The sequence below is a fragment of the Choloepus didactylus genome, chromosome 13, assembly GCF_015220235.1.
Source record: "Choloepus didactylus isolate mChoDid1 chromosome 13, mChoDid1.pri, whole genome shotgun sequence".
Lineage (NCBI taxonomy): Eukaryota > Metazoa > Chordata > Mammalia > Pilosa > Megalonychidae > Choloepus > Choloepus didactylus.
Genome location: NC_051319.1, coordinates 64,298,124 through 64,320,358, shown reverse-complemented (window position 1 = coordinate 64,320,358; position 22,235 = coordinate 64,298,124). Strand labels below are relative to the sequence as shown.

Here is a 22,235-nt window from a genome sequence, read left to right as displayed (position 1 = left end):
TGGATAAGAAATACAAAGACCCAGGGGGAGACCAGGTTCCTGTAGTTCTCCAGCATCACATTCCTGTACAAACTCCTCTGAGCAATGTTCAGCCGTTCCCACTCATCTTGGGAGAAATCTGTGGTCATATCCATGAGTCACTAAACCCTGAAACATGGCTTCAAAAATTTGAATTCCTGTTACCTCCACTTCTTCCTGGCTCCTCTTCTGGAGAACGGCTTTGCCCTGTGAGGGCAGAGCTCTGTACTCAGGCCCCATGGTCTCCACTCCTTATTGTCCTGTGGATGTGTAGATGTCTCCTGAGCTTTGTCCCCTCCAGGCAGGGCAGGCAAGAAATCTTGAGTGCAACAACTCTACCCAGGCTCCTTCCCAGGACTTGATCCACACCGGGCTCTTGGTGGTTGGGGATGGGGTGGGAGCTGTCCTCAGGAGTTTCCAGCTTCTCAGCCACTTATGACCCTTCACTCGTTTCAACAGACACTGTCTCCCACATGCTGCCAGGCACAGAGACTCACCACAGCCACCCACATCCCTGCGCACCCTCCAGCAAGTCACACCTCACACAGGCACCCTCACCTCACCCACAGTCCCACATACACTCAGTCACACATTCACACAGTCATCACACCAGGCACTGTCAACCAGACAACCATCGAGTCGCACATTCATGCTTGCCCCCCACAAGCGGGCTAACCAGAATGCTGACCCTTGCATGCCTCCCCAGGTTTGGGCACAGCTCCCACTGCCAAACCGCCAAGGCTTTCTCCTCAGAACCTGGCCAGAACTGCCCTTTGCCCATTTTTAAACTGAAATTTTGATCTTTTCTTGTTGATTTGTAGGAATTCTTTATATATTGTGGATATTAAATCCTTATCAGATATATATGGTTTCCAAATATGTTCTCCTATTTTGTAGATTGTGTTTTTACTTTCTTGATAATCCTTTGATGCACAAAATTTTTATTTTGACCAAGTCAAATATATCTATGTTTTCTTCTGTTGCTCACGCTTTTGGTGTCAAGTGTAAGATCTATTGCCCAAGGCTAGGTCTTGAAGATATTTATGTTTTCTTTTAAGAATTTTATAGTGTTAGCTCTTAAACTTTGGTCAATCATCCATTTTGAGTTAGTTTTGCATTTGGTGTGAGGTAGGGGAATGTAGACATCCAGTTTTCCCAGCACCATTTGTTGAAGAGACTCTCTTCCCCATTGAGTGAATTTGGTACTTGTCAAAAATCAACTGGCTGTTGATGTATGGGTTAGGATTCCCACTATCGCCACTTCTTTTATACTGCAGGTCCTAGCCAGTGCAATAAGTCAAGAAAAATAAATAGAAGGCATAACAATTGGAAAGGAAGAACTAGTACTGTCATTATTCACAGATGATATAATTTTCTTTGTAGAAAATTCTAAATAACCCACATACTATGAGAATTAATAAAGCACAGCAAATTATATATATATAAGGTCAATATTCAAATTAATTTTACTACAAGATAACAGCAACAAAGAGGAAATTATATGTTTAAAAAGATACAATTTACAATAGCGTAAAAAATCAAATGCCTTGGAATCAGTCTAACAAAATAAATGTAAGACCTCTAGGCAAGAAGCTATAAAATCTTACTGAGAGAAATTAAAGAAGATCTAATAAGTAGAAGAATATGCCATGTCCATGACTTGGAAGACTGGGTATTATAAATATGCCAAATCTCTCCAAAATTATCTATAGATTCAATGCAATCTCCATGAAAATCTCAGTTTGTGAAAACTGATAAACTGATTCTAAAATTTATATGGACATGGAAAAGATTGAGAACAGCTAAGAACCTGTGGAGGAACAACAAAGTGAGAGGACTTGCGCTACTGAATATGATTATTTACTGTAAAGCTATTGTAAGTGAGACAGTGTGGTATTAGTAGAAAGACAAATAAACTAATGGGAACAGAATAGAGTGCCCACAAACAGTCCCGTGCATATATGGACACTTGATCCATGACAGAAGCAGCGCTACAGAGCAGTGGGTAAATGAAAGGCTTTTGTATTGGGTCAAGTGGAGATTTATATGGGAAAAAAAAAAAATGAATTTGACCCCTATCTTATGCTATACCCCTTTATAAGAAGTTAGGATTGTGGTTAATTTGAAGGATAAAATCGGTAGTAATTGGGAGGGGCTCTAAGAGGAGTTTCTGAAGAGCTGATGGATATTTCATTTCTTTACCTGGGTAGGAGTTTACTTTGTAAAAATTCATTGATTTGTCCATTTTCATGTGCAATTTTCTTTATTTGTAGTAACCTTCTCAATAAAAAATATTAAAAAAAAATTTGGACAGACATGTTCATTTATCCAATGGGTATTTATCGAGAAATCACTCTATATCAGATATTGTACTAGATCTGGGTACTCAAATAGCAATACATACAGGCATGATCCCTGCTCTGGTGGTACATAACACTTTGATAGTGGAGCCAGACAAAAACAATTATAGTAATGAACACAGATAAAAGAAGACAATCACCCAGCGGGGTAAGTGCTCTGAGAAATACATTTAGCTAGCTACAAGAGGAAAACTCTTTATAGGGGTGGCAGTGAGGGGGAAAGCCATTAGATCCTTCACTAGGCTTAAATGTCAAAATAGTTCAGAAGCGTTATGGCCCACCCCTAGGACATGGCAGTTCCTCCTTTTATCTAGAATAAATGGTTCCAGTGTAATTTTAGATCTACACAAAGCTAGGAATCCTATCTGCGTACCCAGGGAAAGTCGTGGCTTGAAAGTCTTAGAACCACACCTAACAAAATCAAGAGAATATTATTATTAATTTTTAGTTAATTTAAAGGATATTACTTTAAAAATGTTCTTTTGAGGTCTGAATTTAAAAAGCAATGAGTTTTAAATATTTTTCTGGTTATAGAATTCTTTGTAGAACATGTTCTTTGTAGAACATCTGGGGAATCAGAAAACTACAAAGAAAACAAAAATCTATAATTGTATCATGATAGCTATTGTAAATGTTTTTGGCGCATTTCCTTCAAATTTTTAAAATGCATTTAAATATCTATTTTCCCACCGTTGAGATCCAGAATTTTTATGCAGATTTTGCAAGCCCGAGTTTTCCATTTAAAAATATAATGGCACTTCCCTATGCCACTACATAATCTTCTTAAACATCATTCTTAAGTTTGTAAAAATTCCATCCTACGCATATACCTAAAAGTCTATTTGGTTTTCACACAAAAATTCTATTTGGCCATCATTCTGGGCCTGTGTAGGTGAAGAGATGCCCTGTGTGGTGAACAGTGATAACAGAATCATCCTCCAAGTACTTAAAACCAAGTTAAAAGTTTTTCCAGTGCAAAGGGACTGTGAATCCAACAGTTTTCAATTCTCCTCAAACGGGAATCATCTCAATGAAAAGTCATTCATCTTGTGAAACTGAGCGCAACCATCCAAGGTGTCCCAAAGTTCTGAAAAGTGTCCAAAGCGTAACTAAAGATTCCGTTGCAACCCTGGAACACTGGAATGGGAGCGGCAGCTGCGGCTGCTCGGTCGGCGGCGGCGGTCACAGGCTCGGACCGGTTCTCAAGAGGCCCCTGCCCCGCGGCGCGCAAGTTGCAGGGAGGATCCGGACTCGCGAGAGTCCCTGACTTTCCATTTCTGTTTAGAAGCGCGAACGTGGTAACTTCCTGGAGAGCCCCACGCGCCACCGCTCAGTTTGAGAGGTGAGTCTGCTGCGCCCAGTGCCCCAGGTCCGCGCTTCTCCCGGGCGCCGCGCCCAAGCAGGGACTCCCTGCAGGCCCTGGCGCCTAACGCACTCTCCGCAGGTGCGGCGGTCGGACCTGGGCTGCTCTCTCTGCGCTTGCCTCTCGGAAAACCGGGTTCGGGCCGCAGGGCTGAACTTGGGAGGAGCGCGTCCCGGGACCCGCCCTGCCCCGGCCGCCCAATACCACTCCCTACCCCCAACGTTCGGGAGCGCGCAGGCGCAGCCAGCCGGGCGTCCCGCCAGGGACTTCGGTCGCGTCCAAGCCGCTGCCGCCAGCGCTCACCATGGGCCCGGGTCCCCAGCTGTGGCTACCTCTGGTGCTCTGCGCGGGGCTCGGTGTGCTCGTGTCTTGTTCTGGTGCCTCGGGCGTCCGCAAGCGAGGCCCCTCGGTGACGGACAAGGTGACCGAACGGCGCGTACCAGTTTGCCCCTCCTTCAGCCTGGGGGGATGGGGATGCTTTGGGGACTAGGACCCTATCTCAGAGTCGGCGAGCAGGGGGTTTCCTAGGGCGCAGGGGGACGGGAGGCGGCCGCGGGACTGTGTGGGAGGGGGGTTCCCCGCGCGCGGAGGGGCGACGGTCTTTGCGGAGACTGAATCCTAGCCTGTCCCCGCCGCCGCCTGTTTGGACTTAGTCTTCGGGATTGGGTCCAGCGTGACTAGCTAAGGGGATAGGAGAGGCTTCCGGACCGGCGGGCCTTTTCTCCAGGAAGGAGACAGTCCAAGTACTTCCTTCGGCGTGGCGGGCACTCGGGAACCTCCGCGGGAAGAGTGCCGGGGCGGGGGAGTAGTAAGGGTGGGGGAGAGGGGGACGCGCCAAAGCGATGCGCTCTGAGCCGTGGGCTTGCAGCTGGGTGGTCTGCTGCGGATGTCGCAGGACCTGGAGGAGCCCAGGTTCAGTCCCAGCCACGCTGGTGTCGGGACAGAGGTTCGAACCTCTGGCTGGAACGGGCGGCTGTCCTCTTCCTATATTTAGGAACCGTGGTCCTTTCCCAAGAGGCGCTCAGACTTATGTGACTGTGGACCGGCCCTGGTATTGGGTGGTGCTAGGCACCCAAAGGTGGCACCTGTATTACTTGGGCCAGTCTTGTAATCTGGATCAGGAAAAAGCAAAAAACAAAAAACCTTACCATGGTTACAGCTTCGTACTTGTACCACTTCGGTTCTTCAGTTTATTTACCCAAGTTAGAAGGTAATGGCAGGGTGCAGGGAGAATGAGGGAGGTAATGATTCGGTGCCCATGATTACCACTTCTGGAAAACCCACTGGCAGTAGTGTCTGGCGTTGGGTCACGGAAGGGGGCGGGGGCGCGGCTGAAAGTGGTCTTAACCGGTTCAGTGTTGGCCAGTGGAAATGGTACCGATGAATTAGTAGAAGGCCTAAATCCCCCGCCGCAGACACACCCGAGGAGAGAGGGGAACAATGGGGGTGGGTAGAAGGAGGTTCAGTCCCACATCCAACGTTGCAGAAGAGACAGCGGAAGGGCCAGGCCAGGAGGCGGAGGCGGGGTGGGGCATTACACTGGCTGACCGTTTTAGAGAAGCACGGATTGACTCTACTCCTAGTCTCTCGATCTTTGGACGCATCTGGCTTTGGGAAATGGCTTGCACAAGGTCACAGAGCTGAACCGGGACTTCTCAGTAGGCAGGTACTATTTGGGTCTCTTGGGATAGAGCCACGAACAAGATGCACAGGGTTCACGCCCTTATGTAGCTTACAGTCTGGGGGGTGGGGTGGCTGGGGGTGGAGTAAAAATAAACAGTAACTAAAGAAATGGTTGCAAACGTTTCAAGTATGATGAGAAAATAAATTCTATAAATTGGGTGACATTTAAAAACTCCTGAAAGACGAGAAAAGCAAAGATTAGGAGGCAAAAGGAACTGCATGTGCAAAGACGTCCAGACAGGAAAGTTATGGGTAAGTTCAGAGAACAGACAGAGGCTCATGTGACTTCAGCACCGGGATGAAAGGGTGTTGTGGTTGGAGATGAGGTTGGAGAGGTGAGGCAGCAGCAAGATTGTCCAGGGCCTTGGAGGCCACCATTGTGAGAAGGGGTTTTGAGGCAATTATTCTTATAATTTGAGGTCTTATTCTAAGTGCAGTTAGAGCAGGCTTTAAGCATGGGAATGACATGATCTCATTTATGCTTTTAAAAGGTTAGTATGGTTGCTCAGTGGAGAGTGGAATGGAGGCCATTCAGGGCTTCACTGCAGAATCCAGATGGTGGTGACTTGGATTTGGATGGTAATGTGGAGATGGGAAGTGGGGGATGGATGTGAAAGAGATCTTAGGGGTAGAACTGAGAAGACTTACTGTTGATTTAGATGGGGGTGAGGGAAAGCAAGTCGGGTTGCAAGATGAATACAGTAATGCCAATTTCAGATAAACAATAAATTTTTAATGTAAGTATGTCCCCTACAATATTTGTGCACAAGCTTCACCTGGGAAGCTTTTTAACTATACCAATGCAGAAACCCACCCCAGAGCAATTAAATCACAAATCTTTGGGATGGGGCCCAGTAGCTTTTTTTTTAGGTTTTTATAATTTTATTAATCCTCTTGTGAAAAATCTGTGCAATCACTGAGAAGTCACTGCAGAATCTTTATTACTGCTTTTTGCCTACACCATCATTGGCCTTTGCAGTCTCTCTGATTTTGTTCGCTCTATTCTTGCATTCTTTTTGCTGTTTTCTTGAGGTCTTTTTCTTCTTATACGGGCCATATCTTGCAAGTCTGTGTTTAGGTTCATTTTTCTTTGCATAATCCAAGGAATTGTAAGTCATGCTGAATTCAGTTGTCTTGTCACCACCAAAATGGGTTCATATCCAAATACAGAGATGACATCTGGTGTAGTCTTGTACTTTTGGCTAGTTTTCCTCGAATTTCTCTCTTAGGTACTGTTGCCTTCCCAGGGTGAATGACATCAATGATCACTTGTTTCTGCTGAAGTAGTTGGTTGGTCATGAGCTTCCTTGCAGATAGTTCATGATCACAGTTGATCCTCAGGAACCAGGGAGGAAAAGGTACAGTAACTTATCTTTCAAAAGTTTTCTGGGAGATTCTAATGTAGAGCCAGGGTTAGGAACCACTGGAAGAGTGAGCTGAGAGAGGAGGAAGCTAGGGGCTGGTTTGGATGCTGCGGGATGGGAAAGGGCCTGGAAAAGGGTTGGAGCATCCCGATACCTAGCTTCCAAAAGCGTTTACCTGTGCTCTACTCACCTAACGTATCTCCTTTTTTCCATTTAATTTATCATTAGGTTATGAAAGCTAGTTGTGTAGGCGAGCCTTCTACAGATTCAGCTCTATTGAATTACTTTTTGGTGAACTTTTGAACAACTAATGTATTGGAATAGGAAGACATTAAAAATGATTTCTGTGAGTGCAGAAAAGCAGGTTAATTGGCCATTGCCAATTAACATTGTTTTCCCTAGCAGTCTTTTCTCCACCTCTGATTTCTGCTTGAAAATAAGTATCTGTAAATGAGAGAGGTATGAGGTGCTGTTCTCCAACCTCACCCACAGATCTCACTGCCTAGCCAGCCCCGCAGCCCCCTGCCCCAGCCAGAGGCTTAGGTTCATTAGTCTCAGAATACAGTGAATTGGTGTTTGAGGCCCCATGTTTTCCAGTAAATATCATGGGTTCGACGCAGGGTCACACAGTGAGAGTGTATGAAATAACCCTGCCATCTTTCCCTTTGCGCCCATGATGGTTTTGGAGTAATTTCTATGTGGAGTGGTCGGGAACCCATACCTCAGTGACCTTGGAAAGTTATGTGGTGTCTGAGGCTCAGTTTCCTCTTCTGTAAAATGGAGACAGACATAATCTCGACCTATGCACGCAGGTTGTGCACATTAGATGTGATCAAGCAGGTAAAGTGCTCAGCCCGCAGTCCTAGATTTAAGAGGTCAATAGTAGTGTTAATTAATCTTTCAATTAATCTAATCCTATTGTTACAACCCAGCCTGAAAGAAACCCTCATCTTCATTTTACAGAAGAGAAGCTGGAGCTCAGAGTTTAAATATCTTGCCCAAGGTCCCTGTGCCAGTTTGAGTGTATTGTGTCCCCCAAATGCCATTATCTTTGTAGTCTTGTGTGGGGCAGAAGTTTTGGTGATGGTTGGATTTGCTTGGAATGTGCCCCACCCAGCTGTGGGCAATGATTCTGATGAGATGTTCCCATGGAGGCGTGGCCCCACCCATTCGGGTGGGGCCTTTATCGGTGGAGCTATATAAATGAGCTGACTGGGGGGGGGGGGGGAGAAAAGAGAGTGCAGCTGGGAGTGATGTTTTGAAGAGGAGCAAGCTTGCTAGAGAGGAACGTCCTGGGAGAAAGCCGTTTTGAGGCCGGAGCTTTGGAGCAGATGCCAGCTGCCTTCCTAGCTAACAGAGGTTTTCCGGAGGCCATTGGCCATCCTCCGGTGAGGGTACCCGATTGCTGATGTGTTACCTTGGACGCTTTGTGGCCTTAAGACTGTAATTGTGTAGTGAAATAAACCCCCGTTTTATAAAAGCTTATCCATCTCTGGTGTTTTGCATTCTGCAGCATTAGCAAACTAGGACAGTCCCGTAGCCAATAAATGGTGGAGCTGGGTTTGAGAGGTTTCCTTAAGCTCACAGCTCCTGCACTTTGTGTCTTCCTTAACTACTTGGGAAATGGAAGTAGGATTAACTTTACAGGCTTTTGGATCAGTGTGTGTACCTCTTATCTCTTCTCCCTGTCTCTCCCAACCCCATAATTTTCAAATGACTTTTAAGGGCAGCCTTGAGGCAAAAAGAAGTAACCCACCCCCAACCCCAAAGTGCACCATGGAATCTAAGTATCGCCACTCCTAGGAAGCCTACCCTGATCCCCACCTCTAACCACGGCACCTTATCTGTCCTTCTCTTCTCATAACTTGGTTTCCCCTCATATTATAGCTGTTCACATACCTGTGTTTTTTCTTCATGGATCTGTAAGCTCCATGAGGATAGGGAGCTCTGTAGCCCCTCCCCTTGCTCTCGCACAGGGCCTGAACCACAGGAGCACCCAGAAGAGAATCTCATGGCAAGGGGGTGGGAGTGAGAGGGTTTGCCTGGCAACCACGTTGGGCCCACTCTCACCTCCTGTCTAGGTAAGTCTGCCTTAATTCTCACTTAAGTATCAACTGACATTGAACCATTTGACATTTATTAGCTGCTTGTGCCAACATTGTGCTGGGCACTGGGGATCTAAAAACACATTTTCTGTCCCTCGGAGGCTCCCTGCCTAGACTGGGAAGTCCACATTAATGATAAATCACAGTTTAAGTGGCGGTGGCCTTGGGTTGAAATTCTGGCTTCCATACACCAAGGTGGGAAACCTTGGCAAATCAGTTAACCTCCCTAATCCCCACTTTCCTTATCCATAAATTGGGGATAATAGTATCTGCCCTCCGAGGATGTGGTGAGAATTAACTATATAAGATAATGTAGGTAAAGCACATTGAGATATCATTAATTCGAGTGTTTTTCCCTCCTTCTCTGCTTTTCCTCCTCTAGTTTCTCCCCCTTCCTTGCAATGCCTTTCCCCTCCACCCCTTCTTCCCACCACCCCCACCCCCGCTGCCTCCCCAGTGCAGGCCATCATGACCTCATTCTTGAACTTGCATAAGAGCCTCCAGATTCTTTTTCTCCCCCATTTGAGTAATATTCCCAAAACTTTACTTGGGTCCTGTACTCTTCCTGCTCTTTGTTGTCTAGCAAAACATGGACCTCTTAGGTTGGCATCCTTCTGCCTTCTGGAACTGCTGGGAGTCTCTTCCCAGCCTCATCTCCCTCTCCCTAGGTTGTTGCCAGAGGGGTCACTTTGCTTCTCTGCACACAGACCCTATTTCCTGCCTTGATGCTTTGGTTCCAGAAGGAACTGTGCCGTGCTTGTCCCTGGAGACTGCTCCCATCCTTCCAGGCCTGGTCACGTCACACCTCCATGAGGCCTTCTCTCACCCCTTAACATCTCTCCAGGCCTGTGTATACGGTGTCCTTGGGGCACTTGCCATGTGCTGTCTTGGACAGTGGCTATTTGCTGATATGTCCTATCTCTTTATTTTAAGCCACCTGAGCACAGGTACTCTCTTGTATAACTTGTGCCCCTCACATTGCCTTTTACATAGGTCTTTGATATATACTTGGTGATTAAAGATTTGATCTTATTCCCATTAAAGTTGGGAAAACCGAGGAGCAGCTATATTTTCTTATATTCACACATGGAGTTGAAGGTTCACATATCAGGACACTGCAGCTTGGAAAAAATCATACAAATATGCACGGTAGGCTCTGTGTAAAGAAATACGATTTTTATTACAGAGTTGTGCCAAGTGAGAGGCACTTTTTCTTCATGTTCTCATGCTGCTCTCCCAAATTTTATTCTCCTTGCCTTCTAAAAATTCACAGGCTTTATTTTCTCTTCTTTATTTTATTTTATTTTATTTATTTTTCTTTTTTTAATTAATTTTATTGATATATAGCCACATACCAGTCACCCAAAGTATACAACAATTGTTCACAGTTTTATCATATAGTTGTGCATTCAACACCACAATCAATTTTTGAACATTTTCATCATAGCAAAAAATAAAAATGGAAATAAAAATAAAAGTGAAAAGAGCACTCAAAACATCCCATACCCCTCCTGATGTTCTCTGATCCCACATACCTCTGTTTCCCTTCTGTATGTTGTTTTTGTCCCACATCACCTCTTTATATTTTCCATGGCCATTATCAGGAAATATGAATTTTTCTTGTTCAATTGTATTCTCACCCTTATAGGAATTAAAGAATAGAATTCTATATTAAGGATACAGTACTATTGGGTTTTGCATTTACCCTTTTATTTACTCTTACTGGAGACCTTCATTTCTTCACACTGCTCCAAGTCACTCTCTCTTCTTTATTTTAAAAGTTAGGAAGAGTTTTCTGGTGTCTTAGACAATGACCCTTTAAGAGTACAACCCTGATTCTCTTTCCTGGCGCTGCTTCATTATTGCCTGTTATTGAAGTTACACCTTGGCTGGGGCCACCCTCTGGAGAGCTGGCTTCCCTGTGATGCAGCTCCACAGGCTTGCTGTGTTGATGCAGCTTACTATCCCAAACCACTGCCAAGCTCTTCTCTACTGGATTGCCTCATCTCAGGAGGAGGGTCTTTTTGCATTCTGTAAAGCTCTACCAAGTAAATAATAATACGTGGCCAAAGCAGCAAAAATTGTAAAATGCCACAGAGAACACTAAATATCACATCACCCTGTGACAGGCGTACTGATGTATTGGCAGAAGCTCTTGTCTTGAACTAAAGCTTGACAGTCTTTACTTAGTGATTTTTCTAAACTGTGAGACATCTTTTTTCTTTGACAACCCTTCTTATATTTCTTTAAGCCATCTCTTGAATGTCTGGTTTTTTTTTTTTTTTACCCATTCAAACAATAAATTGGTTCATATAATCTAAACTCGCTAATAGAATGCCCTTTGACTCCATGGCCTTTTCAAATGTTCTCTCAGATCAGCTTAACATCGTGATTTGTGAAGCAAAATGTGTATAACTTCTTTTCAGATGAAACACTTAAAAAATGTCGAAAGAGAACTTCTAAGGTTTATCTGCAAAAAAGTAACTCACACTCACTTCTGGATATGTGTTCTCTTTTTTCTGTGCTGAAAAAAGAAACAACTAAAATGTGACAGAGAAAGAGCAATGTCTACTTTTGTTCTTTGGAAACATGATGACTGAACTCAGTGTCTAGATTTACAGGGTAAATGGTTTTTGTCAGGGCCCCAGTGTAACATTTGCTGTACTTTGGACGAGGTGGGGGACCTGGTGCCTTACTGTGCTTTGAAGTGAGTGTCAGGCCTTCTGAAGGACCATTGTGTGTTTTAATCTTTTGTGGTCCTCTTGACAGCAGACATCTATTGAGAACTCACTGGGAATTTGTCATTGTTCGAACTTACAAAAAAATTAATCTGGATGGTTAGCCTATTTTCCTCCTCAACAATTTTTTCTCCTGCCAAGATTAGAAAGCCTTACCTTTCACAAGAGCAACAATTTCCACTCTAACCTCATCCACAAAGCTGGAAGACTGGAAGGAGCAAAGTGTTCATCTAGGATGGTGGGGAAGTGGAATTCGTGGAGTTGATTGGCTGTCTCTGACAGTAATGACTCAGACTTTAAATCCGGTATCTAGTATAGTGCCTGGCTCATAGGTGGTGCTCAAGAAATATTTGTTGAATGAATATTTGTGACTGAAATATACTCACAATATGATTTCAGAGCTCCTTCATTTATATTTTGTTCCTTCATGATTTCTCTACAAAATACTGCTGTGCAAGTCTTCTGCATGTGGTTCAATTTTTGAGATTTTAATTTTGACATATCTTGTGTATGTGGCTTTTCCATATTATAACCTTTCACTGTGCCTTTCAACCATGTGCAGGTCTTTTTTGATGTGAGAATTGGAGACAAAGAGATTGGCAGAATTGTGATTGGCCTGTTTGGAAAAGTTGTGCCTAAGACTGTGGAAAATTTCGTTGCTCTGGCAACTGGAGAAGTAAGTCTTGGTTTTATTTCCTTTAACCATGCCTCAAATCAGATCTTCCCTCATAGTTCAGATGAACCCTGTGGAGTCTTATTTTATTTCACTTTATTTTCTGATAAAATCTGAATTCTTCAGGCCCCAGTGCCCTTAGGCTTCTTTAGGTGGAAACAATCATCAAATGAGAATGCAGATTACTCTCTTTTTCCTTATTTTGTTGATTCCTTACTTCCACAGTTTTTGGGATGCTTGGAGGAATGTCAAAATCTTGCTGGGACCTAATCAAGTTCTGTAGATATTTTGCTTAATTCTCTCATTTTGTCATTTCCAGATAAACACTGGGGTTTATTTTTCAGTATGGGTTATATCTACTTGTATATTCAATTGAAATAATCTCTTTAGAAAGGATATGGATATAAAGGAAGCAAATTTCATCGTGTCATCAAAGATTTCATGATTCAAGGAGGAGACTTCACTGCTGGAGATGGCACTGGAGGTAACATTATCTTCTGTATTTCTCCTTCCCCTCTTACCAAACTGAAATCTAAGATTAAGGCAATATATTAACCCAAATTGAATCCCCAGATTTAAGGAACAAAATCATAAAAACAACTAAACTAATTCTTTAGGAAGGATAGAGTTTGGGGACCTCATCTACCAAAATCTTGGTAGGTATGAATGAGTGAGCCTTCCTAATTTTAAATGGTGGTGTTTTGGGGTTCATCGTGTTTCTTTTGTGGAGATATATTCATGGTAGAATATTTTGCAGTTATTAAAGTGCTAGACTACTACATGTAGTAAAACAGACAAAAGTCATTGGAAGAAAAAGGTAGAATATAAAACTGTGTACACTGGAAAAGCAGTTAACTAGAAATGTGGCTATGGGTGGAGCAGGGGTGGGGATGTCATGCTAGAAAGGCAAGACTGGTACACAGGTAGCAGGATTACAGGCGGATTTTCCCTTCTTTCATAAGTGCCTTGCATTTGATTGTCAGCCTCTTAAATACACTTTTTAAAAGTTTAAGAAGTAATAGTTGTCAAAATTCTAATATAAACATTCACTTTCAATTGACTAGATGGCTTTCAATAAACAGAGTTCTATAAAGTACAAATAGTTAACTTTATAGAGTTTCAAATCTCCCTTAGCTTATTACTTCTTGTTGAGGATTATAGTCTTCATGGACTTGGACTGAGCACACATTATTTATGTAACTATACAGAATTTCAATTTACTTCAGTTTAAGATTTTTAATTCAGCAATTACTTGTTTGGGAGGATATTAAATTGCTAACTTTTAAAAACAAGCACTATTTCTAATTTTGTGTTTATTGCAATGGTCTGTTTATTTATAACAAACATGTTTATGTTGTTTCTTTCTCCTCCTACCATCCCTGCCCTGTGTATGTGTTTGCTAAAATTCTCTGAGTTTTGGAGAGGACCTTTTGGACCATTTACATTTAGACCCCTCTTTGGGGCAGAGCTCTCCTGCCAGGCCACCTCACATGTCCTTGACAACCACCTTTTAAAAATCTCCTGCCTTTGATACCCACTTCTGTTCCTTCCAGCTGAGCCAAGGTTTTGAGATTGGCACCTCATGGATAAGGAGCCCCTCAGAAGGGGAGGTGGGCAGGATGGACACTCGAAGAATGGGGCAGATACTGCTCAGGGTCTAAACTGTTGTTTTACGGGAAAAACCTGTTCTCTTCTACCTGCTGCTTTGCTAGAACTCCAGACCACATGCCTCCCTTTGGTTCTTCCGTTCAAGGTTGGATCACTGGGTGCTCCCAGCTGCCATCATCCTGTCCCAGTGGGCTCTGAAGTCTTTGTGCCCAGTGGCTTCCAGGCTAGCTGCTATTGTACTATCAAGGCAGGAAGGAGCACCGGCTTCAGAGTCAGAAAGTCAGACTCTTGATTTCTTCAAATTCTCAGCTCAGCTATTTTGAAGTTTTGTACCCTCTGTTTGTTATTGAAAATGAGATTGAGAATACCAATTCTCTAGGCTTGTTGTGGGAATTAGCTAAGGGAGTATACTGAGTGCCTGGTGCATCCTGGTTGGGTGCTGATGTGGGAGTGAGCCACCACCCCCGAACTCAGCACATGTCCAAGTGACCTGCCCCGCAGGACAGAGATGGAGCCACTGGGATGGCTCATCCATCTTCCCATCTGGATTTAAGATAGCATCCTGTCCTCAATTCCTTCCCATTTCAGAGTGAAACCATTGACGTGCTTTGTCAGGGCTTGGCCCCTGGTTTGAGGGCGGAAGGCATCCTGCTATCTTGTGCCATATTTTAGGCTCTTTTGTTTGTTTGTTTGTTTCAGGCTCTAGTGCCCTGTTTCTTTAATCTTATCCTCTCCTTTGCTTCTCCTTATGTTTGCCCATATTTTCCCCATCCTCCCCTTCTACCTGGTTCTAGTAACAGATTCCACTAGAACCTGATATATCCCTTTGAATAGTTTGCTTTCATATGAATCTGCTGACTCTCCTCTTTGTTTTGTCTTACCAGGTATTAGCATTTATGGTGAAACATTTCCAGATGAGAACTTCAAGCTAAAGCATTATGGCATTGGGTGGGTCAGCATGGCCAATGCTGGGCCTGACACCAATGGATCTCAGTTCTTTATCACCTTGACCAAGCCCACCTGGTTAGATGGCAAACATGTGGTATTTGGGAAAGTCCTCGATGGGATGGTAACTTTGATATTTTTTTTTCTCTTTCAAAGCATTATATTTATGATGAAAGTAACCTCAGTGATTTATTTTAATCTTAAAATGAGCTTGCTAGAGATCCATTATTATACCCTGACTGGTCTCATCAAAGTTGAATAAATTATTATATATGGAATGATATTTTAATTGTTAGGGGTGTTGAAGTGGAAACTAAGGACTTGATGTAGAGAAGTTGAGTACTTAAGTTAATTATCTCACTACCTGAATATAAATGGAAAGTCCTTTTTAATATATCCAAATAAAACCAGAGCCCCATGGGATTCCGTCCAGACATGTCACATTCAAAGATGCACACTCTAGCAACCAAAAATTATTAAAAGATAAATCTAGGCTGGCAGGTCTCAAAAAAGATCAAAGGGGTTCAACTTATAACCCATGAGAATACTTCTTAAAATCCTCATTCTGTTTCACTCTCAACATTTCTCCTCCTTAGAAACTGTTCAACATGGTTCTCTCAATTCCTAAACTAACAACTGACAACTATAAAATCTGCCCAACCCAGCCCTGGACTAACCTTGACCTCCTTACCCTCTTTTGAATTTCTTTTTGTTTTGTATTTATGTGAGTTGTACTGCTTTGCTCATCCAAACAAACCAATCCCATGCCTTGCATTTCTTCATCACCTTCTACCTACTATTCCAAGTCTACTCAACAAAAGGTCAGGATCTGAGCCAGAAGACTCAGAACCTCCCTTACAAAGTAAGGAATTATTTAGAATGAGCCACCAAAGAGAATTCTCTTTAACAAGTGGGATGAGAGGGAAATGGACAAATAAGTATCAGTTCATATCTCTTTAATCCATCACAATAAAGGTCATACCTGTGTTTTCAGGAGCCATAATTGTCCTCTGAAGAAACTGTTCTTAAATAATAACTAATTTCAGCACACCCCTAATCTCTTATTGAACTTTGCATTTGAAATGAGCTAAAGATAGACATGTATGTATTAAACAGTCCAGATTCTTGACCACTGGGCCTGACCAGTTCTAAATAGTCTAAATGTAAACTGATCCATTCATTTATTCATGTAACGAGTATTTAAAAATACAACATCTTGCTAAGTTGTCAGAAAAATCAAGAGAAGTTTTTGATTTTCCTCTTGTGGCTAAGGATTTTCTCTGTCTAGTTCTCTTGATCTTGTGTCTTATTGCCCTAACTGCACCAGGTTCCTTCCACCCATTGGCTCACATGGTGGGAGACGGCTGCCTGGTCTTAGAGGAGCAGGCCTTACCCTCTTATAGGTCATACACTCCTTTGAGAAACTAATGAAAGCTGTAGACTTTTTCTGAGAGAAAAAAAGTATATGTTTTTCATACGGTGTTAAGGAGTTTGCAGAATCTCTGGAATTCCTTCATTTGATCTTCTGTCTTCCAGAGATCTTCAGGTTTGTTTGTTTGTTTGTATGTTTTTACCACTTCTGCTTTCTGGGTTTCACCTCAGCCTTACAGAATCAGAACTTCCAGAGGTGGGTCCACAAGTAGGAATTTGTAAAGAAACACCACAGTAACTCAGATGAGTAGCCACTGCTTTAGGTGCACTCATTTACACACATACACACAACCTATTTAGAAATATGCATTATTAGAAGAGTGCTTATCTTTATCCTTCATTAACCCAAGTCCAGCCTAAGACTGAGCTAGTTGGCCCCATGTCCAAGGCACCTGGACCCTGTTGCTGTTTTTATTTGAATGCTGCTTGGGAAACACATTAAAAGCCTATGTTCTTAGGCTAGTATTTCTTTTATAATATAAAATGCTTATTTAAAAAAGAAATGTGGATATGAAATGAAACAAAGTTTCAGTGGCTTAGAGATTCCAAATGGAGTCGAGAGGTCACTGTGGTGGACATTCTTATGCACTATATAGATAACACATTTTACGTTTTAATGTATTGGAATAGCTAGAAGTAAATACTGGAAACTATCAAACTCCAACCCAGTAGTCTGGATTCTTGGAGATGATTGTACAACAGTGTAGCTTACAAGGGATGACAGTGTGATTGTGAAAATCTTGTAGATTGCACTCCTTTTATCTAGTGTATGGATGGATGAGTAGATAAATGGGGACAAACACTGAATGAAAAATAGGGTGGGATGGGGGGTGATTTGGATGTTCATTTTTATTTTTATTCTTATTCTGATTCTTTCTGATGTAAGGAAAATGTTCAAAAATAGATTGGGGTGATGAATGCATGACTATATGATGGTACTGTGAACAGTTGATTGTACACTATGGATGATTGTATGGTATGTGAATATATTTCAATAAAAGTGAATTTAATTAAAAAAAAAGTGAGGACATACAACAGTATTCTCTTAGCAGCAGGATTATTAGTGAATTTTATTCTGTTATGTATAAATTATCAGGATATTTAATTTTTTTATAGTGAGCTTGCACAGTTTTTATAATCATAAAAATAATAAAACAAAGCATTTCATTTCCACTTGGGTTTTCTGTTGTGGCACTGATTTTACCTTTCATAGCTGCTGGTCTAAATTGAACCTGTGTCAACTTTTCTTTCACCAGACAGTGGTGCACTCTATAGAACTTCAAGCAACTGATGGGCATGACCGTCCACTCACAGACTGCCAGATCGTCAACAGTGGCAAGATAGATGTGAAAACACCCTTTGTGGTTGAAGTCAATGACTGGTGATATGACTGACTGAAAAAGGGAAACATAATCTAGCATGTGTGTGTTTATGCATGTGTGCACATGCATCTTTCAATTCTTCAAAGTTACTGTCTTGCTTTGTTTTTCTTTACTTTAATTTCCCATCCAGATCATAGGAAAGTTACAAAAATCAACCAACTCAAAGTTTGGTTTGCATGAATTTGGTAAATCACTTGTTTAGGGTCTTTGCCCTTTAACAAGATATATCTCTTCCCCCCAGTGGTGCTATTTTTAAAGCAGAAAACTTTTTATTGACTATTTCTAAGAACACATTCATTATTTTACTTAATTCATTGGGATCCTCATGTTGGACTATGTTAAAAATCTGTCCAAAAAAAGAAGAGGACATGAAGTTTATTATTCTGTATTCAAACAAAAATTCTTTTCAGGTAAAGGACAAATTGATTGGTGTAATCTGATACATGTCATAGGGTTTCAACTTGATAGAAGGTGCTTTGGTGTTTTCCATATTAAATACTTTTTATATGAATCAGCTCTTTTTGCAAGTGTTTTTTAACTTAATGTTCTTTTAAAAGTTAACATACTAAAATGCATGCACTCTAATGTTAACAGTGAACAGATTAAAGAGATAGCACAACTGCTTAATTTGGGATGGGAATGCACAGAAGCTGTGCCCATCCACATCCCGAATACTTAAGCTGATTATTCACCAGTTTTTACCCAATGCAACATTTTCATGCAGTCGGAATAGAAAGGAATCTTTTTTTATTTACATGATGAATATTAATATTCAAGCTCTGTTTCAACTTAATGGGAAAGTAAAATGCTATTGGAGCCTTGTAACAAACCTGTCCAGAACACAGTCTGTTTTGAATTCTGTTAGAAAATGTTCCCAGTGTTTCTACTTAAGGAAAGCATGCAGTGAGGATCCAGAAAGAATCCCTCTTTTGAGGTGTACTTTAAGGAAATTGCTTCACTGAGAGATGAAATGGACAGTCTTGCTGCTGATGGTGTAAATTACTATAAATCCTCTTAGCAATTTGTTCATTTTTTTCAGTGAATATTGATTGATGGTCTCTGATATTCCCAGTGCCAGATTGAGTTTTGGGGATACAGCAGTCAACAGTGAGATAAGGGCCTCATGAAGCTTATATCCTGGTGAGGAAAACAGAGTAAAGACAAGTAAAGATAGTAAGCAAATAAAAAGAAAATGCTCCCTGCTAGTGAGGCCTGGGCGAGGCGCACAAGAGTAAGGGTGACGTTGGAGCCAAGGCCTGCAGGAAGAGGTGTCGGCAAGGCAGGCAGAATCTGTGAGAAGGTCTTCCAGGGAAAAGAAAAGAAAGGGCAGGGTTCCTGAGGTGAGAATGAGTGGATTCCGGGGCAGAAAAGAAAGCCAGCATGCTGGAGCCTGGTGAGTGATGTAGACAGTGACAGGGGTATGGTTAGAGGAGTAAGGCTGAGACTGGATCATTTCAGGCTTGGAGGGAGAGGGTGAGGATTCTTATTTTATTCTAAGTGCAATGGGGAGCTTCATTTTAAAAAGATTATTTTGTCTGCTAGGAGAATTTTTATAGGGAGGCTGAAGTGGAAGCAGGATGTATCAACAGCCTCAAACACTCATATTCTTTGAACTTGCACACCTGGGAATTTGCTTTAGAAAATGATCTGAAATTGCAAAGTATCCACTGTTTTGGCCAGCCCAGTGTCCAGTCCCCTCTGTTCTGGTAATGGCGTCCAACTTTCGTATTTTTACTTTGGGGCATCGCACCATTCCCCAACCCATTCTTGGCAAACTCATTCATTAACTGATTTGATAAATATTGAGTGTTGGATGTAGCTGCAAACTGTTAGCCCTTGTGATTCCTGTGGAAGGAGATAAATAATAGAAAGAGATACCACAGGAATGTATAACAGAACCTCAGGTATTGATAAGTCTATGAGGAAAACTAGAACAGGGAGGGAGGACAGAAAGAGGGTGATCATGGAAGCCTCCCATTTGGGGACTGAATGAAGTGAGGGGGCAGAAGTCATGGGGATGTGGTGGTGGGGGTGTGAGAGGCAATGGGGACAAGGGCAGTGGCTCTCAGGGAAGGGCTGGCCATGTGGGTTCAAGACAGCAAAGCATCCAGGTGGGGCAGAGCAAGGGGGGAAATGAGAAGGAGCAGGGCTGTCCTGTAGAATAACCAGAATGGTCCCTCCTCCTGGCCCGTGACTGGTTCAGGGAAGGGTGTTTAATTCCAGTCATGTGGGCTTTCTGCTGGAAATTTTGGGAAAGAGTGCACAGCTGTCTTTCTTCTTGGAGGACCTAAAGGAGCAGCTTGAGAATGAAGCCACCAAAGAGGGATGCTGGTCCAGGAGATGGAAAGACAGATTCCTAAAGACATCATGTTTCAGCCTCCAGCTGTTCCTGAAGACATACCCACCCCTAGCTTTTCAGTTATGCAAGCCAGTAGATTTCCTTTTCAGCTGAAGCCAGGGAAAATTGCTTTCCTGTGACTTGCAACCTAAAGTTTTTGCCTAATACAGAAATATCAAGGAAGTTTTATTTATAAAGATCTGGATTGCAGAATTACTTATAATAGTAAAATACTGGAAGCAACTTGAATGTCCCCAAATGGTTATAAATGGTTATAAAGCATAATAGAATAGTATGCATTCCTTAAGACAGATGCTACATAACTTAGAGAAACATAAGAAAATAGTGGTTTTTAAGGATAAAAGTAGAATAGAAATTATGTGTGCAGCATGATCTTAATTATGTAAATAAATTCAGAGCAAATTCAAGTGGTGGGAATTTTTTTATAACTTTTTTTTTTTTTTTACTTTTTTCAGTTATCTGGTTTTTCTGTAGGGTGCCTTTCTTTTTTAATAATCAGAAAAGAAAACTCATTTTTTTGTTTTTGAATAATGGTAACATGAGAGAAAATTGAAAACAAATGGCCTTTTATGCATGTAGACATGCCTTAAGTCTCAAATGCCATTGAGCACGACATTGCTATTTTTTATGCATAAGGGCACGTACTTTACACCACATTTGCCATCTAGTTTTTTCACTAGTGTGAGCATAACTGACATCTCTCTGGTGGCAAAGCAAAAAGTGGTTTATTTTGGAAGTGCCAAAATTTTGAGACCATTAGTGAATGTGTGTAAACTGTCAGATTATCGATTATCCTCAGATGACCAATAGGCTAATGATACCCCCTTTACAAGAGCAGTTTGTGTTTATACACTGAGGACTGGGCCTCATACAGAAGACAGCAAACAACTACAAAAATAGTAACTGTTGCCTTTTATAGTCTGTGTTCTCTGCAAAAGCTTTTAAAACAAGAAAACAGTTCACTATTTTGCCAGTTGTGTTGCTGTATGTAGCCATGAGCATGTGTAGAATGAGAGGTAAATTTACATTGGACACCACCACCATATCTAAATTAGTACTAGTTAGTCTCGAATTATTTTAATAAACAATTTAAAACATTTTGGTATCCTTAACTATAGTCTGTTTTATTCTAGTGCTTTGTAGCAATTTTCTAGATCATCAAATAGGAATTTGGTAAAATTTATTCTTGGGTCAGGTTAATTAGAATGGCACTTTTGGAATTACCAATGATTTCATTTCAGACGAATTTTTAGATTTTGAACAGAACTCACCAACCTCATTTCTCAGTTCAGCCGTTTTGAGTTACATAGAGACAAAAACATGGGGGAGGTTTTTGTAGCAGTAGAAGGATTTGTTTTTGTTTTTCAACATTCTTATAATTTCGACAGCTGAAGAAATCTTTGATCTAGAAGGCTTGGAAATTCAAAAGCCCCCTCAAGGCACTTTTTCTTTTTAAATTAAAGAAGAGCAAAACAGTATTTCTAATGGAAAATTTTGGAGCCCTTAAGTACATTACAGCTTTTATTTAAGTCTGTAATTAATCTTGTGCACTTGAGATTTTGGTCAAAAGTAAGTTTTATGTGTGATATAACCTACTCTTGAGATTTGCTAGTGTTACTAATATTCTAGAGCAGTGGAAAGACAATTGGCATTAATGCAGATTTTGGGTGATGAGCTATAGGAGTTACATCTGAAAAAAAATCCCAGGTCCATCTAACACATAGAAAGAGTTAAGGCAAAGTGCATTACACAATCCATAAAAGGAATTTTAATTCCAGCACTAGTTAGATCAACATGTCTGGGAGTCACAAATTTGGATGCTTTGGAGAGACAGGACTCAGTTTTCTGCCCAAATCCCTTCTATTATGTATTTTTAAAGTTTTATTAGGTGTCATGTAAGGTTCCACACTCCCGAAGCACACCGGGCTTTTAAAGTGCTATTAAAACCAAGGTCATGTGTATACCTACAAAGGAATATTATTTGTCCATAAAAAGGAATGCAATTCTGATAGATGCCACAACATGGATGAGCCTTGAAGACACAAGCGAAATGTGCCAGAAACACAAAAGGACAAATATTGTATGATCTCACTTATATGAAATACCTAGAATAAGCAAATTTGCAGAGACAGAAAGTAGATTACAGATTACCAGGAGTTGGGGGCTTGGAGTGGAGTGAAACGGGGAGTTACTGCTTAATGGGTAC

General features: G+C 41.7%; 1 protein-coding gene across 1 annotated transcript; it reads left to right on the top strand.

Annotated features, from left to right (window-relative positions):
* Positions 1 to 3,982: 3,982 nt before the first annotated feature.
* On the top strand, positions 3,983 to 18,184 carry PPIC (peptidylprolyl isomerase C). Its single transcript, XM_037801793.1, has 5 exons — positions 3,983 to 4,162; positions 12,194 to 12,307; positions 12,695 to 12,788; positions 14,797 to 14,981; positions 17,545 to 18,184. Exons 1-5 carry the CDS (start codon positions 4,046 to 4,048, stop codon positions 17,671 to 17,673), a joined length of 639 nt encoding a protein of 212 aa, XP_037657721.1. The 5' UTR covers positions 3,983 to 4,045; the 3' UTR covers positions 17,674 to 18,184.
* Positions 18,185 to 22,235: the final 4,051 nt, after the last annotated feature.

Coding starts and splice junctions, on each gene's coding strand:
- PPIC (XM_037801793.1), top strand. CDS start 4,046: ATGGGCCCGGGTCCCCAGCTGTGGCTACCTCTGGTGCTCTGCGCGGGG. Junction 12,308..12,694: donor TTGCTCTGGCAACTGGAGAA/GTAAGTCTTGGT, acceptor TAATCTCTTTAG/AAAGGATATGGATATAAAGG. Junction 12,789..14,796: donor TGCTGGAGATGGCACTGGAG/GTAACATTATCT, acceptor TTGTCTTACCAG/GTATTAGCATTTATGGTGAA.